This window comes from Anguilla rostrata, unplaced genomic scaffold (genome assembly GCF_018555375.3).
Source record: "Anguilla rostrata isolate EN2019 unplaced genomic scaffold, ASM1855537v3 scaf0974, whole genome shotgun sequence".
In the NCBI taxonomy this organism is placed as follows: Eukaryota; Metazoa; Chordata; class Actinopteri; order Anguilliformes; family Anguillidae; genus Anguilla; species Anguilla rostrata.
In genome coordinates, this window is record NW_026986333.1 from 53,115 (window position 1) to 69,737 (window position 16,623).

Below are 16,623 nucleotides of genomic sequence, written 5' to 3' on the forward strand. Positions count from 1 at the left end.
TTGTCTGCTTGAATGCCCATGAATGTATATTCTGCTATATTGCAACCAATTTTATTTAAAAAATAAATGATAGCAGCACAAATGTTTTACCAAAGAAACTGTCATGGTTCTGAGGTGCAGTGGCCTTGTGCTGCCACTAGAAGGCACCCGGCGTCTGAGAATTTCTTAATTTGTTCCAGGTGTCTGATTCCCAATTATTTTCACCAGGGGAGGTGCCTTTATAAGCACTGACAGAACAGCAATCAGCGCTTCTGTGTAAAACCCCTTTATCACAAAGCCGGTACGGTATTGGTATAGGTGTTCTGTGGATGGTGTACAGAATTGTGTTTGTGGTTGGTTCTGTGTCCTCTTTTAAGGCGTTCAGTCTCTTAGCGCAGTGAGCGCATTCTGATGCCTTAGAGTATTTGTGCTTTTATTTTGAGCTCGTGTGAGCCGTTGGGTATAGGGACGTTGTCCCTGGCACTGTATTTTGTTTGTGTCTTTCTGAGCTGCGTCTCAGGTTTTTCTTTTCGCTGAGTAATTTTGCTACTCGGTTGTCTATTTTCTTTTAAGACCAGTTTTGGGTTTGGTACCAGAGCTTCGCCTCTGTACCACTGGTTCCCTTCTTTTTCGCCCTGGTTTTCACGGGTCGTTTTTGGTTTCGTGAGCCAGTTTTACGGCTGGACAAGGTTGTCCTTCAGAATTGCTTTTTACTCCGTGTTTTTTTTTGTTTATGATCCTGTGTGTGCGGGAGTTGCTCTCCCAAGGATCTTATTTTTGTGTTTTAGTTTCTGGTGTTCCCTTTCCTTTGTCCTTCGGGACTTTGTGGTTAATGCTTCCTGTAGCGTTAGCTTTTCGTTCCCCTATATTAGTCGCTTCTGGTTCTCCAACACCCCCCCACCATTATAGAAACTGGTGATTCTGAACAATAACATTTATCGGATAACAATGAAGCACATACTGATCTACTTGTGAGAGAAACGTAGAAGAAGTGAAATCAAGGTGACCATAAAACTTATAATGTATTAATTGAGTTGTTTGTGCTCATTTCTACCAGCCATCAAGCTAGCTAATCAGACCTAACTTTGATGACATTAGCTAGCTAATCCATTTCAGATAATGATAAAAATCAATACTCCTACTTCTATTTATACAGTGCTATCCATCCAAGTAGGAATGGATCCTATTTCATATTAAATTTAAATCACAAAATTAAATGTATTTTCATACATTTAAAAGTTGGGGGGTTTCACTTTGAACTGGCGTCTGTAGCACTTGGCTATTGTCTGTAGCCCTTGTGTTAAGATTGCGTGGGGGGTTCGGCCCCAAATGCAGAGGAAAAACACAACTCCAAAAATGGAAGAGAACAAAAGACTTTACTTGACAAAGGGAACAAAAGGGAACAAAAGGCCTCGCAGGGCGATCTTCAACAAACAAAGGAAAACTAAAAACGGGACAGGAACAAAGGAAATGCAGAAATCCGAACAAACACAAGGGAACCAGAACATGGGCTAGAACATAAGGAGCAGGTACCTGAAGAGGCTTGGCACAAACAACCAGACATTAGCACATAACCACATAATCACAAGGATCCAGCACCTGAGTCAAGGGAGGGGGAAACTTAAATAGAACAGACACTGACGAGACACAGGAGGGCACCATGAACAATCAGGCCACAGAGAGGGAAGGGAAAACGAGACAATTGAAAACAATGATTGAACAATGGGAAACAATCATACAATTAACACAGGGGGAGCAGGACACAAAACAGAAGTGCCGCCATCTGGCGGCCCAACAGGGAAAACGCAGACAGAAACACAGGACCATGACACCTTGTCTGTAGTAGTGCTGCTGTGTCCTATGTGCTGTTCCAGGAGTTCGGTAGCATCCTTTAGCATTGGACACGCGCCTGTCTGGCAGAGCCAGACTTAGTGCAATGATGAGACACTCTGCAGAGGTCATGACCGACTGTCATTCCCCATAGTTGGATTTTCAACACAAGATGATGAAAGAGAAGTTTATTTATGGCACCAATACAGTGATTGGTTCTTGCAGAGATGCACACCCTAGTCAGTGTATAAGTGTGCCATGTACTTTGCACGTAAATTGCTTGAGCTTCCCTTAAATGCTATCCAGAGAACATTTCCCACAATCCACACTATTATACATTTGACAAAATGAAGTCTGACCTGACCAGAACTCTAGTACCTCCCACCATCACCAACAGACCCCCCTCCTACAATGACAGGGGTGCTGCATGGTAGTTATACCGCCCCTACAGGCACAGGAGAACTAGCAGCCCAGCTGGCAGTAAATAAGGGGCTTTGTATGACAGGTGTGCCCTTATGACTAAGTCTATCAGTTCTGTATATGTTGCATGTTCTCCTGTAAGTGTCTACTGTGATAGGGTGGCAGTGTAGTATAATAGCTATGGAACTGGTCTTGTAACCTAAAGGTCACAGGCTCTATTCCTGGGTGGGAAACTGCCATTGTACCCTTGAACAAGGTACTTAACCTGCATTGCTTCAGTATATATCCAGCTGCATAAATGGATGCAATGTAGATGCTATGTGTATTAAAAATGCATCTGGATGAGTGTCTGCTCAATGCCTAGATGGATGGATAGATGTATGTATGGATAATCTTATTTAAAGTGACTCGGCCTTTAGCTGTGTGTTAGGTTGCAGTGCTGTGGGAAGTTTGTCACAGAAAACCAAAAGGTAAGAAGCAAACACACTGTCCACTCTGAAAGATGTGTGTTCTCTTTTACATCATTACTTTTGGTGGTAGCTGTGTCAAACATCCCACAGCATTGCAAACTAACTGACTGACCACTCTGAAAGATGACAGCCACACTTTTGGAATAGGATAAGCCCAGAGAAAAGATCATAGAAAAGGTAGATGAGCCCTTAGCCCCAATTCTAAGAATTTTCAGAATAAGAAAAGGGGCCATTTGGGTCAGAATTACATCTGTAGAACTGTCAGAGTTCAGTCCAGCAGGACGTCTGATTCTCAGGTCCAAAGTGCTGCAGCTGGAGAGTGTAGCACAGACATCTTCCTCTGTGCATCATCAACCTTTAAATCCTCAATTTCATTCTTCATCACTGAACATTATCATTTGTATCATTTACCATTTGTTTTATGTATACCTAATATAATTATAATATACTATATGAACTCTTCTTTGCAGACTGAACAGCTGTAACCTCACAGAGAAGTCCTGTAATATTGTGGCCTCAGCTCTCCAGTCATCAAACTCACGCCTGAGAGATCTGGACCTCAGCTACAATAACCTGGGAGATTCAGTAGTGAAGCTGCTCTGTGCTGGACTGAGGAGTCGAAACTGTAAACTACAGAGACTGGGGTGAGTAGTGCTGTGTACTGTGTGACCTTAACAAAAAATAATTCCTGAGTATGGTTGTGTATGTCTGAATTTTGTCACAAAGAGGAAAACAAATTTACTGATTGCATTTTCAAAGCCTGTAACCTCAATGATTGTGTGAATACGAGTTTGCAGATCAGCGTATTGACTGGGGTATGCTCATACACTACATTTCCAAAAGTGTGTGGACACCTGAACATCACACCCTTGTTGAACATCTCATTCCAAAACCATGGGCATTGATATGGAGTTGGACCCCCCTTTGCTTCTGTAACTGCCTCCACTCTTCTGGGAAAGCTTTCTAGTAGATTTTGGAACATGGCTGCGGGGATTTGCTTCCATTCAGCTGCAAGAGCATTAGTGAGGTTGGGTGCTGATGTTGGGCATAAGGCTTTCTAATTCACTCGAAGGTGTTTGATGGAGTGGAGGTCAGGGCTCTGTGCCAAACTCTTCCCCACCAAACTCAGCAAACCATTTCTTTATGTGCCTTGCTTTGTGCACTGGAACAGTGTCATGCTGAAACAGGAAAGGCCTTCCCCAAGCTGTTGCCACAAAGTTGAAGCACACAATTTTCTTGAATGGCATTATATGCTGTAGCATTAAGATTTCCCTTCAGAGGAACTAAGGGGTCTAGCCCAAACCATGAAAACAGCCCCAGACCATGATTCCTCCTCCTTCATACTATACAGTTGGCACTATGCATTCCACCAAGCCCAGATTCGTCAGTCAGACTGCCAGGTAGAGAAGTGTGATTCATCACTCCAGATAATGCATTTCCACTGCTCCAGAGTCCAATGGCAGTGTGTTTTACACCACTCCAGCTGACGCTTGGCATTGCACATCATGATCTTAGGCTTGTGTACCGCTGCTTGGCTATGGAAACCCATTTCATGAAGCTCTTGACGAGCAGTTTTTGTTCTGATGTTGTTTCCAGAGGTAGTTTGGAACTCTGTAGTGAGTATTGCAACCATGGAAAGATGATTTTTAGACGCTACAAGCTTCAGCACCCCATTTTGTGAGCTTGTGTGGCGTACCGCTTCGCTGCTGAGCTGTTGTTGCTCCCATACCTTTCCGATTCACTATACCAGCTCTTACAGTTGACTGGAGCAGCTCTAGCAGGAAAGACATTTGATGCACTGACTTGCCTCAGCTGGAGACTTGAAAAGGTGCTGTGCACCATTGTGAGTGAGCTTCAGCGTGGCTGGGTATATTAGGAACGTCTGGAGACCGCGATCACAGGTTACTGCCAGCAGAGAAGAGAAGGCTCTGTGCCGCTGTGCTGTGTAATCGCTGAAGTCTGGATAAAAACTAATTACTATCCCGTTAAACTTCACTGGTGATTTCCTGGCGGCTTGTGAAATGTGCTGTCGATCCGTGTACCCCAGCAGATTAATAATCAATGTTCTAGGCCTGTCTGCTGTTTTTGATCAGCCGCCATAGAAACAGTGGGCCCTCATTACTTCTATAGTCCTGTCAGCCAGAGAGGGGAATCACTCTTTGAGGGGAATTGGTAAAAAAACCAACCGGGTCGGATTCTTCGGAATTCTCTGGTAGGTTAACAATGCGAAGGTTGCATCACCTGCTCCTATCCTCCAGCTCCGCCATTTTAGCCTCAAGCTGATCAAGCTGATTTGGCCTGGTGCAGCGAGGCAGTGGTTTCAGCTAGTTAAACTTTGGCTTTCAAACCGGCAAATTCAGCTTGTATCTCTTTCATGCTGAGCGAATATTGAGAGATTTCAGCTCGTATGGACCGGGTTTCACCCTCGATCCGGGAGAGCTGTGTCTCAAAATATTGTCTGTGTTTTTCTAACACAGCCTCTACAATGGCTGATAGCATGACACAGGATTCCTTATTATGTCCCTTTCTGGGCGAGTCTTTCCTGAAAGAGTCTTTGTTTTTGAAGAAATTGACATATTTTATATATTGGTCAACAGCACCAATGAACTGTACTGGGAGTGAACAGTTAAGTTAGCCATTTGTAATGAAAACAGTTAAATGAAGAGGAGAGAGGGCATGGACCAAAATCACTACGCAGAAAAAGAACACACAAAGAACTTGTGATGCATACCCACAATCCTCAAATGAAATGAATTAGGTACCAGGATAATTAAAGGGATATTTCACAAGTAATTTTGTGGAGCTTACGGTACCCCATTGTATTTGGATAGCGTGAATACTAGCAACTAGCTGTCCTTGTTAACCGTTAACGGCATCGCCGTTCCTCCTGGTTGTCTAGCTCCCAGTTCACTCCCATTCATTTCCAGGACCTTGCTGAAAGTAATCTTTTTAAAACATAAACTAACCACGAGGGATAATAGATCAATAAAAGAGAGTAGTGATGTCGAACGATCCCTGTCCCTGTAGGAATAGGTCACCGGTGAGAACTGGATACAGACTGTCTGATTGATATGGTAAAACATTCACCTGCATAGTAAAATGTTTCAGGCCTGTCACACATTGCAGTCTTCATCCATCTCCATTTACCTGTGTTTTGTAGTTGTCCATGACCATGAAAGGCACTTTTGTACATCGTTTTGGAAAAAAGCATCTGCCAAATAAATTTAATGTAACGTAAAAATTCTGCAGTAACATTTGACAGAAATGGGGTAGAACGTACATAAGGATCCCTTCTGTCATAAACAAGTGTCAACAGTTTGAGACCTTTTAATTCTAAATCCAAAAATTATTATCTTATTTATATTAGCCTGTATTGGGCTACTTGGAAGGTTAAGTAGGATTATTCAAACGAACCTATTTAAGGTAGACCAGACATTTTGAATCAGGAGTCAACTTCAGCATGGTGAGTTACCAATAGCATAACAGGGTACTTAGCTAGAGAGCTGTAAAATGCATTGAGAGCTTTTTTCCAAGCTCTTACTATTGTAACTGATTACTCATAAAAAAACATGTTTTCAATGTACAAAAATGCCAAGTTACTCACACATACGAGACATACCCCGTCTATAACTCATTCATTCAGACTGCCAAAATCCAGGCCTGCGATTAAAAGTATTGATATCAAAATGACGCCAAGTTACGGTACTACAAACAATATAGGCTATCTTGCCTCACCAAAATTAAATAAGATGTATTCCAAAGCAATGCTACCCAATATTTCCTCAATTTCCTCAGGAAATGTTTCAGAATAAAAAGGTATGGGTTTTTTTGTGTGTATATGCGGGTTTTTGATTGGGTCGTGTAGGTGAAGATTTGGCTGGTGTCGGTAAAATGTCCAATGGGGAGACATGTTGTTAGTGGGATTGGCGGCAGGAAAAATAAGAAGAAAGAGAAGAATAAGAAGAAGAAGAAGAAGAAGGAGAAAACGCAAAATCCCCTTAGTTTGGGGCTTCATTGTGTGGACATGTGAAGTTGTTTATGAATTCTGTCTGTTGAAATGGGGTGAGAATGTACAGAATTTAATGTTTTTAAAGGCTGAGTGTCTGTGGCTGTTGTGGTTATTTCTGTGGGGAACCCTGAAAAGTGCCAAACTCTCGGTGCTGTATAGGTATGGGGCATACCTGCCATCCCAATAACTATAGCTGAAAACATTTATGCTCCATCAACGCAATTATCCTCTAAATAAAAAATGAATTTCTTATGATTATGTGACTGATTGATTTGCCCAAGAATCTGAACAGGAGCACCTGAAGAATGCCCACCAAACAGGAAAATGTTGCATGGAGTACAACACACACCTGAAGCCCCAACTTTCATTCTAGAGCATTTTAATCACTGTGAGCTTGAACTTTCTATGCTTGGATTCCAACAGTATGTGGCGTGTGAAATATGTGAGAAGAGACTAAGTGCTGTTTCAAATGAAATGGGCCCCGAAGAGCAGGGGGGCCCCAAACACCCACAAGACTTTTTGAAAAATGTTTAGTAAGATCTACATTTTTGAGGTTTCCCTACGAACAGCCATGCACTTGCCATTTGTGGCTACATCGCGGCACATCCGGGTACTTTTCTGAACTCTGACCTTTCCATGACTACCATAGATGCAGTTAAATTCAATTTCCATCCATCTGTAAGGTAGTAGCCTAAGTTAGAAAGTAAATAAAAATGACTAACATTAAACCTCAAAATATTCTGATTCTGACTAGCTAAATTAGCAAAATTTCAGTCACTGTGTAGAATGGCCTGCCAGGTCATGTAGTAGGGGCAGAAACTCCAGGGACTTTCATGACTAGGCTTGATACAGTGTTAGATTATTTCTAGTCTGTAGGTAATCAGAGCACTAGGTACAATTTAGTTTGACAATTGGCAAGCATTGTTGGGCTGAATGGCCTGTTCTCAGCGTATGCTATGTTATGTTATGTTATGTTGTTATGTTATGTTTTGTTGGTTGAGACTCTGTCAGGTGTTGGGAATGAGGTCTGTTGGGAATCTTCTACTTTTGTGGAACCATGTTGGGACCAGTGAAGTAACACACTGATGACCACTTTCCAGTTGAAAAGGTTTTATTACGATGCACAAAGGGAGACTCACCACAATGCCTCAACAAGCACTCTGTCTGAATCTCAACGAGACAGCCACAAGTGAGGGTTTAACTGTTCTGGTCAGTGATTATTGCCAAATGAGAACATTCCCAGGAAGGAATAAACATTGCACCAGACTCCCCGGGGGCCACCCATTTGATCTGCAGGTGTTGTATTGCCTTACAATGATTGAACTCTATATGTGGCCATCTGTCGCTAACAGTGGTGTTAGCGACAGATGGCCACATATAGAGTTGCAGAGTGTGTGCTGGTGTGTGTAAATGTGAATGGGGAGGGTGGTGTCTGGCACATCTTGTGTAGGGCAGTACTAAAGACATTCCACTGCCAAAAGCTATAGCCAGGGTACGGGAACAATGTGAAGTACTGAAACCCATAGCAGATGAGGGGAGATCTGTTCACTTCACACAGAGCTCACCCCCAGAATTGAGTGGGCTACTGGCCTCCTGGTGACGTTCAGGCGGTAGAACCTAGCTAAAGTATCTGGAGAAACCCAGCCTGCTGCTGAATAAATTTCCTGTGAGGAGACCCCATGGAATAGGGCCCACGGTGCAGCCATGCCCCTTGTAGAATGTGTGTGGAGACCACACACAGGACACAGCATATGCAGCCTATGCTCCTCTTCAGAGGAGAAAGGTGGTGGGTGAAAAGCGGCAAGCTCCAACACCTCACATGTGAAAGCTGGGAAGCTTGAGGCATAACGGCTGGATTGGGTTTAGGAAAAACCGTATCCATCTTAGGGGAGAATATTGTGCACAAGAGTTGCACTGAGAGCGCATGGAGGCCACTGACACACTTATCTGTGGCTAGTGCAAGCATCAACGCTGTGTGGAGAGACAACAATTTTAATCTAATTTATAAGCTCAAATGGCCTTACAGACCGAGCATTCAGCACCTGTGATAAATCTCAAGCTTTTTAGCAACAGGCAGAGAACCTGTGAATGAGGGGGTGCTGCCCCACTGCATAGTTTTTGAAACCAACATGACAAGCAGTGATAGCTGCCAGGTAGACCTTAATGGTAGAAAAGTATTTCTCTTTATCCGTAAGGTTCTGTGAAAAGCACAGCACATCAGAAACAGAGCTCTGGTAAGGCACTGACTGACGAGAGGCACACCATCTTTCTAACACCTGACACTTATTGTCATAAAGTGACCTGGTAGAGGGCACTCTCGTGCTCTGGATGGTTGCAGTCACGCGAGGGGGAAGCCCTAATGTGTTGAGGTTATGCCTCTCACGGGCCAAGCCCATAGAGCTGCTCGTTCAGGGCAGGGGTGGTGTATTTCCCCGTTCACCTGAGACAGGAGGTCTGTGCGTAGCGGGAGCGTGCATGGCTGTACATAAAGGAGAGGGATAATCACTGCAGTAACATTTCCACAATCTGGGGATGGAGACACCATTCCCCGTATGGTGGGTTTCTCCTTGTCAGCAGATCAGCGCTCGTGTTCAGAATTCCTGGAACATCAATCAATCAATCAAATTTTATTTGTATAGCGTATTTCACAGCAATTGTCACAATACGCTTCACAGACAACCCTGGCCTAGACGCCCACAGGAGCAAGCCTAAAGCAACATGGGTCACGCGTAACCACAGAAAGTGATGGCTGCTCCAGACCAACAGTCTGTGGGCTAGACCATGGAGCTGGAGGGAGCGCATGCCACCTTGGTGATTGACAAATGCTACCACAGTCATTATTGCAGCGTACGAGCACACGATGTCCCCTTCGACAGGGAAGAAAATATCTGAGAGCTGTCCATATAGTTAATAGCTAAAAGAAAATTGATTCATCATGTAACCCTCCTGAGACCCCCCACCCCAGAGAGGGATGTGTTTGTCCTTTTTTCTGTATGAAAACGATCCTGAGAGGGGTTCCCTGAGTGTAAAAGTCTGTGTTTTCCCAGTGACACAGAGTTGCTGAGTGCTTTTGTTTCACTGTGAGACAGCGATGGAGATCGCACATAGGGCTGAGGTGGAGGGATGAAATCCACCTCAAAAAGCCCCTCATACTTAACAGCCCCAGTGGCAAAACCTGAGAGGCTGGCACCATCAGCCCCTATAGTGTTAGGCACGTTTGATTCTGTACTCTGGAGACGGGCTTGAACTGAGAGAGACATACTCTGAGAGATAAAATGCAGTCTGCTGATAGGCAAGCTCACATGAATACAGAGTATAAATCCACTTCCAAGAACGTTACGCTCCAGGATGGGGAGAGATTGCTCTGAAACCAAGAGACAACAGATGTGTCAGAACTCGCTGAGTGTCCTGCACAACTCTGGGTTTTGAATTGGCAATAATCAGCCAATCGTCTATATAAGTCAGTATTCTGAGCCTCATTAGTCTCAGTGGAGCCAGACCCGCCTCCACACAAAGACAGAAAACCCGTGGACTCAGGGAAAGGCCAAAGGGTGGAACTGTGTATTTGTAGCAAACACCACAATGGGTGAAGCGGAGGAATTTTGTGTGAGGGGGATAAATGCCTACGTGGAAGAAGGCATCTTTCAGATTTACTGATGTGAAATAGTGATGTTAAGTTAATTGTGTTCATTCTTAATAAGGTTGATTGATGAATTTCTATAGATTAAAAAGTTAAATTTCAATAAATTATTTCAATAAATAACCTAATGTTGGTGATTATATTTTAAATTAGAGAGACTTTTAAAAAAATTTTTATTCGAGAGTCACGGTTCCCTCGACTGGCAGCATTAGTGAAACGTTATTGGTCCATTCCTGGAACATCAGTGCCATCTGAACACATCTTCTCAGCTGCTGGTCTCACCTTCAGCAGACTGCACACCAGACTGACCCCAATGCACATAGACATTGTCATATTCCTTAACAAAAATGCTTAAGTATTAAGTTACACATATTTTAAGCAATTATTTTTATAGGCCATGGAGTAGATTTTATTCTAATCAGTTAATCATTATTAATCAATTATTGGGTGCCGACGATTGATTAAAAGAATTGCACAAAATGTTTCCAATCGTTCTGACATATTGAACGTGAAAGAGTGCTTTATGTTAACATTTTGAAATTATATTGCCTCAAATGTTTGTTTAACACTGAGATCCAAAATCAGAAGTTGAGAACCGTCCTTCTTTGGGAAATAATGAAACTAAAAACTATGTTGGGTTCGATCTCTGGGAACCACACGTATTTCCCCCTTTTTGTAAGAAGGAAGGAATTTATTCCTCTTAAATTACTCTGTAAAAATGTGGGTGTGGCAAGTGAGTGCCACCCCTCCTGGTTAAAACACACTCACGGGAGACAACCGTTTTCCGTAATCAGCACTGCCGTGCTATTTTATTTCAACTCTCGTCTTTTTCAGACAATTCTTTAAACACAATACGGTTTCGTAGCCGTCTTGTCATCGGCGCTCCTCCCGTTCCTCCGGCTTCCGGTCTTGCTTTTAAAAACCCCAGGCTCACTGTTGAAAGCAATCAGAGGCAATCAGCGCAATTAAACAATTAACAATTATCAGCGCTGATTACCTCCAGCTGACAGTTGTGACGAAGGATCCGAGAGCCGCTCCTCTCACTCTCTCTCTCTGCAGCCGACGCTCAAACCACGCCCACCCCACCACAGGGGGGTTTCACTTTGAACTGGAGTCTGTAGCCCTTGGCTATTGTCTGTAGCCCTTGGCTATATTAGCGCTGCAGTGTCCTATGTGCTTTTCCAGGAGGGCAGTAGCCTCCTTTCGCATTGGACATGCTACTGTCTGTCAGCGCCAAACTTGGTGCAATTGGATGCTTCTATGGAGGTCTGGACCGGATGTCATTCCCTAGAGTTGGCTTTCAAACACAAGATGATGAAAGAGAAGTTTATTTATGGCACCAATGCAGTGATTGGTTCGAGCAGAGATGCATACTTCAGTCAGTGTATAAGTAAGCTTTGGATGCGCTGTAAGAGAAAGAGTACTTTATCATATGACAAAATATGAGAGTTGCCAATAACCATGAATAGAATGCTTTAACAGTGTTAAGAGGCAATCATTTCATTTACCAAACATGGCAAGATGGACTGGACACTATGCTATAAGAGAGGAAAGGACATTCACCTGAAGAGATTGTAAGACAAAGAAACGGAACACAAAGAAATTGTGATGCATACCAAAAATGCTTTTTAAGAAAGGACTTTGGATAATGCAATAAATTGTTTGAGCTTCCCTTAAATCCAGAGAACATCTCCCACAATCCACACTAGTTCACATTTGACAAAATAAAGTCTAACCTGAACAAGACTCTAGTACCTACCGCCATCCCCAGGAGACCCCCCCTACAGGGACAGGAGTGCTGCATGGTAATTATACTTACAGTAAATAAGGGGCATTGTACTACTGGTGTGCCCTAATGATTGAATCTATCATTCCTGTATGTGTTGCATGTCCTCCTGCAAGGTTTTACAGTAATGGTCCTTCTAAGGACTGTTTTATACTTCTGTGTAGTCTGCATAGTTTGCATAGGTACATAGGTACAGGTTGTGATTTTCCACCCACTTACAGATACCTTCAATTCCATATCTTTCATATCCTTTAATAAACTTTTATCACATCCATACTGTATGCTATGGGAACGAGGCACAGACGAGGCAGACAGTGCTGGCAACATGCCTGTTGATGACTTTTATTGTGACAGCGGTATCACAATGAATGAAGACAGGGGAAAAGTGAAACAGGAAAGACGAGGTGAAAGACTACTCAAAGAGAGAGATCAGGCTACTCAAATGTTGGGTGAAGCAAAAGTGCTAGGGAAGTGCAGGTGGGTCCAAAATTCAGGCCACGAGGAGGGGCACGTCCGAGTCTGCCACAAAAAAAAAAAAATGAGAATCAATTAATCTGTTAGTCAATCAGTGAGGGGGAAGCCAGCACACCCCTGGAGTGAGACCATGAGGCCTATATAGGGCCAGCAGCTACTCAGGCAAAGGGGAAAGTGGTGTGGAAAAAGCACTGGTATTCTGCTGGTGGCCTAATTGTATCTCAGGTCCAGGCCTGAGTGCGGAGTGGAGGTGCTAAAACTCAGCCCTGTCCCTCCGGCGCTGTCCAGGTCTGAGTGTGGAGTGGAGGTGCTGAAACTCAGCCCTGTCCCTCTGGCGCTGTCCAGGTCTGAGTGCAGAGTGGAGGTGCTGAAACTCAGCCCTGTCCCTCCGGAGCTGAGTGGTGGCTGATGACAGGGAGGTGCGGGGCTCCAGAGGACCACACCACAATACTTATATATGAGCATGTGCATTACTTCCTGTTACAGTGAATCTGCCTTTAGCTGTGTGTTAGTTTGCAGTGCTGTGGGAAGTTTGTCACAGAAAACCAAAAGTAAAGAAGCAAAGTCACTGTCCACTCTGAAAAATGTGTGTTGCCTTTTACATCTTTACATCTTTACAGTTGGTGGCCAAACATCCTACAGTACTGAAAACTAACTCGCTCTCCACTCTGGAAGATGGCAGCTGCATGTCTAGTATGGGATGGGAGGGTTAAGCCCAGAGAACAGATTATAGAAAAGGTAGATGAGCCCTTTGCCCCAATTCAGAGAATTTACAGCATAAGAAAAGGGGACATTTGGGTCAGAATTACATCTGTAGAACAGTCAGAGTTCAGTCCAGCAGGATGTTTAATTTTCATGTGCAAAATACTGCAGTTGGAGAGTGTAGCACGGACATCTTCCTCAGATCATCATCAACTTTAAAATCCTCCATTTCACTCTTCATCACTGAACACTGTCATTGGCACATTTCCCATATTAGATACATGCTTCATGTATGTACATAATATAATAATACTATATTGACTCTTCTTTGCAGACTGAACAGCTGTGACCTCACAGAGAAGTGCTGTAATATTGTGGCCTCAGCTCTCCAGTCACCAAACTCACCCCTGAGAGATCTGGACCTCAGCTACAATTACCTGGGAGATTCAGTAGTGAAGCTGCTCTGTGCTGGACTGAGGAGTCGAAACTGTAAACTACAGAGACTGAGGTGAGTAGTGCTGTGTATTGTGTGATTTTAACTAAATAGTATGGTTCTATTCAGTGAAATATGAAAACCCTCTTTCTCTCTCAGTTTACTCCTCTGTCCACCAGCATTGTTTCTTTGCCCATATATACCTTACTCCTCTATCACAACAAGCAAATAAAAGCAGGATAAAACCTTTTGAGGGTTTGTGGTTCCTGAGCATGTGTAAGGTTTCAGTGGAGTCTGTAGTATCAGGTCACAGGTGATGACTGGATGCTGAGTGTTTGATTGACATGGTAAAAGATTGACCGCCTGTATAGTAAAATGTTTCAGGTCTGTCACACATTGCAGTCTACATCCATCTCCATTATTCACTACCTGCTATGAACTCTAATGAAATCCATACTTTTACCCCACTCTCTTTCACACACTGACCTTTTGATGAAGGTGAGTTTTACTCTTTCATCACACACCTGTGTGTGCTGCAGGATTGTGGTGTTTCTGAAAGGATTGTTAATAAAATGGTATTTTATTCTACTGGTAAAGCTGGGCATTAACTATTGGCCGGTAGGGTGTGTGTGTACGTCTTGGTGGGAGAGTGTCCATCTGAACAACATGTGAGCTACTGTTCAGATGCAGTGTTACATCGTTTAGTTTAGTCACTCTTCTGTGGTTCCAGTCCCACGTAATAGTCTGGATATTATACCACTGTAAGCAGACATGTTGTGTGGAATTGCCTTATTCAGAGATCAATGTTCTGGCTCTAGCCACTATCATCTAAAGGATTACATCATTTACAGGAGTGTTTCTTGGATAAGTATTCTAATTCTTTCAAATGTCCCGACTTATTAAATTTTTTGTGCAGTTTATATTACTCCACAAGGTCTACCAAACATGTTGATAAGGGGTTTTAAAAGAAAAACATGACTTAATATATCAGGCTTTTATTATCATTGTTATTATCATTGTTACAATAATAATTAAATGCAACGCAATAATTACCTTGTTATATTCGCAATAGTGTGTGCAAATAAAATTAATGGATGGATTATAGGGCAAGGACTCACAGATAATAGGTGCAATGTGTGGAATTTTCAAAAGACACCACGTTTTTAAAAATCTAGTGTCTACCAGCAGTAAAAGTTAGTGGCAATAATCAGTTGTGGTGTTCTCATACAGCCACTAGATGACGATGCAGTGTAATTCCAGTTTCTGCCGTAGTTCAGTGGTACTCACTAATTTTCTTAGGAGAGTCACTTATGAGTAAGACCATTACTCAAAGAGCCACAGAGATTGCAGATATAACTCAGATTTTTTTTTTAATCATCACTCTCAAGATATTTACCATCTTTGTGTATGTTTAAAAAAATACAGTACCATGTTTTCCATCCTTACATCTCTTTTTATTCTCAATTCATAGTTCATTCATTGCATTATTAAAAGGTATAATACTTGTGTGTGAGTGTGTAAGGCTGGGAGTGGAACTCATCTTATGTATGTATGTATGTATGTACATATGCAATTATACATAAGCATTATCAACATGAAATAAAAAAAGTTCACAAAAATGTATATATTGGCCTACTAATAGAGATGAAAAACTTATTTTTCTGTTATATTTGTATCAATATGTTGAGGCTCTCATGTGTTTTAGCTGTCCCTTGACTTTCTCCATGCAAAACTTGTAGTTAGTGGTTGCAATCCTAATCAAACAATCAAGATGCACATCTGTAAGCCTACTTCTATCTTTTCTTTTGACAATGCTCATTATAGAAAATGTTGCCTCACGTGAGTAAGCGCTCACAATAAAGCTCATTACCTTCTGCACACAGAGCTTTAAATGTGGATAATCTGAGGCTGGTACCATGCTCCAGAAATGAGCTACGCCTGATCTGAGCTCAGTTTTCAGTACATCTTTGACCTGCAGCTCAAGAATCTCACTCTGTATTACAGCAAGGTCTGGACAAAGGTTTTTCAGAGCAGGTGTAAGGCTTAACAATGGCACATTAAAAGAGTTCGCAGACATAACAGCTCCTCCTGAAATTCGTCCTTTTGAATAAAGCGAACCCACACACACAATTGCACCATGTCGCTTATATCCGTGCTCTCATCGAGTGCAATGCTGTAACGTGGTGTCGCTGCAAGATCTGCAATTCGCTGTTCCTGGATATCTTTCCCAATAAACTTGATCCTCCTCATTAATGTCAAATCTGAAAGCTGCAGTGCATGTATTTGTTTTATTATTATTATTATTATTATTATTATTATTATTATTAGGGGCCAAGCACCGAAGGTGCAGGGCACCTATTATAATCGTTAGTATTATTATACTTTCCGCAATGGGAGTCTATGGCAGCCCAATAAACCCATTGGTGGTTTTTTAGTCCAATGTATCCAGGCATCGCATTTGGGGTCAATCCATCCATCTCTGTAGCGCCACCAACAGGCCAAGCTTCAAGGTACATTTTTGCTTATAACTTTTGAACCGTTTGTCCTAGGATTGTGATCTTTTTTGCCCCTGAATCCTTGGGTCATGACTATTTCAATACACCCATTGGCGTTCATTTCTGCCATATGGGATTTTCCGCCATTTTGAATTTTTCGAAAAACCTTCTGCGAACTAGTTCTAGAGCGTTGATCTGATCACCACCAAATTCGAGACATATCATCTACAGATGGTGCTGACCAAAAGTGAGTCACAGAATTTTGATTGACCAAATGATATGGCCACTATGAGCCAATGAGTATGTTGGAGGGCGTGGCTTTTAGCATAAAGGTGTATAAATTCTGAACGGTTTGACCAAACACCACAAAACTTCGTACGCATAT

The 16,623-nt window shown here is 42.6% G+C and overlaps 1 protein-coding gene across 9 annotated transcripts in view; it reads left to right on the top strand.

Annotated features, from left to right (window-relative positions):
• Positions 1 to 16,623, top strand: part of LOC135246927 (NACHT, LRR and PYD domains-containing protein 3-like) — a 97,540-nt gene that overhangs the window by 52,873 nt on the left and 28,044 nt on the right. For 4 of the 9 annotated variants that reach the window (XM_064320197.1, XM_064320198.1, XM_064320194.1 and 1 more), the window contains 2 exons: positions 3,170 to 3,343; positions 13,645 to 13,818. The exons of 3 other annotated variants lie outside the window; for them this stretch is intronic. In XM_064320197.1, the coding sequence (XP_064176267.1) occupies positions 3,170 to 3,343; positions 13,645 to 13,818 (348 nt within the window). The remainder of the gene's footprint in view (positions 1 to 3,169; positions 3,344 to 13,644; positions 13,819 to 16,623) is intronic. 2 more of the 9 variants (XM_064320196.1, XM_064320200.1) reach the window with 1 other exon arrangement.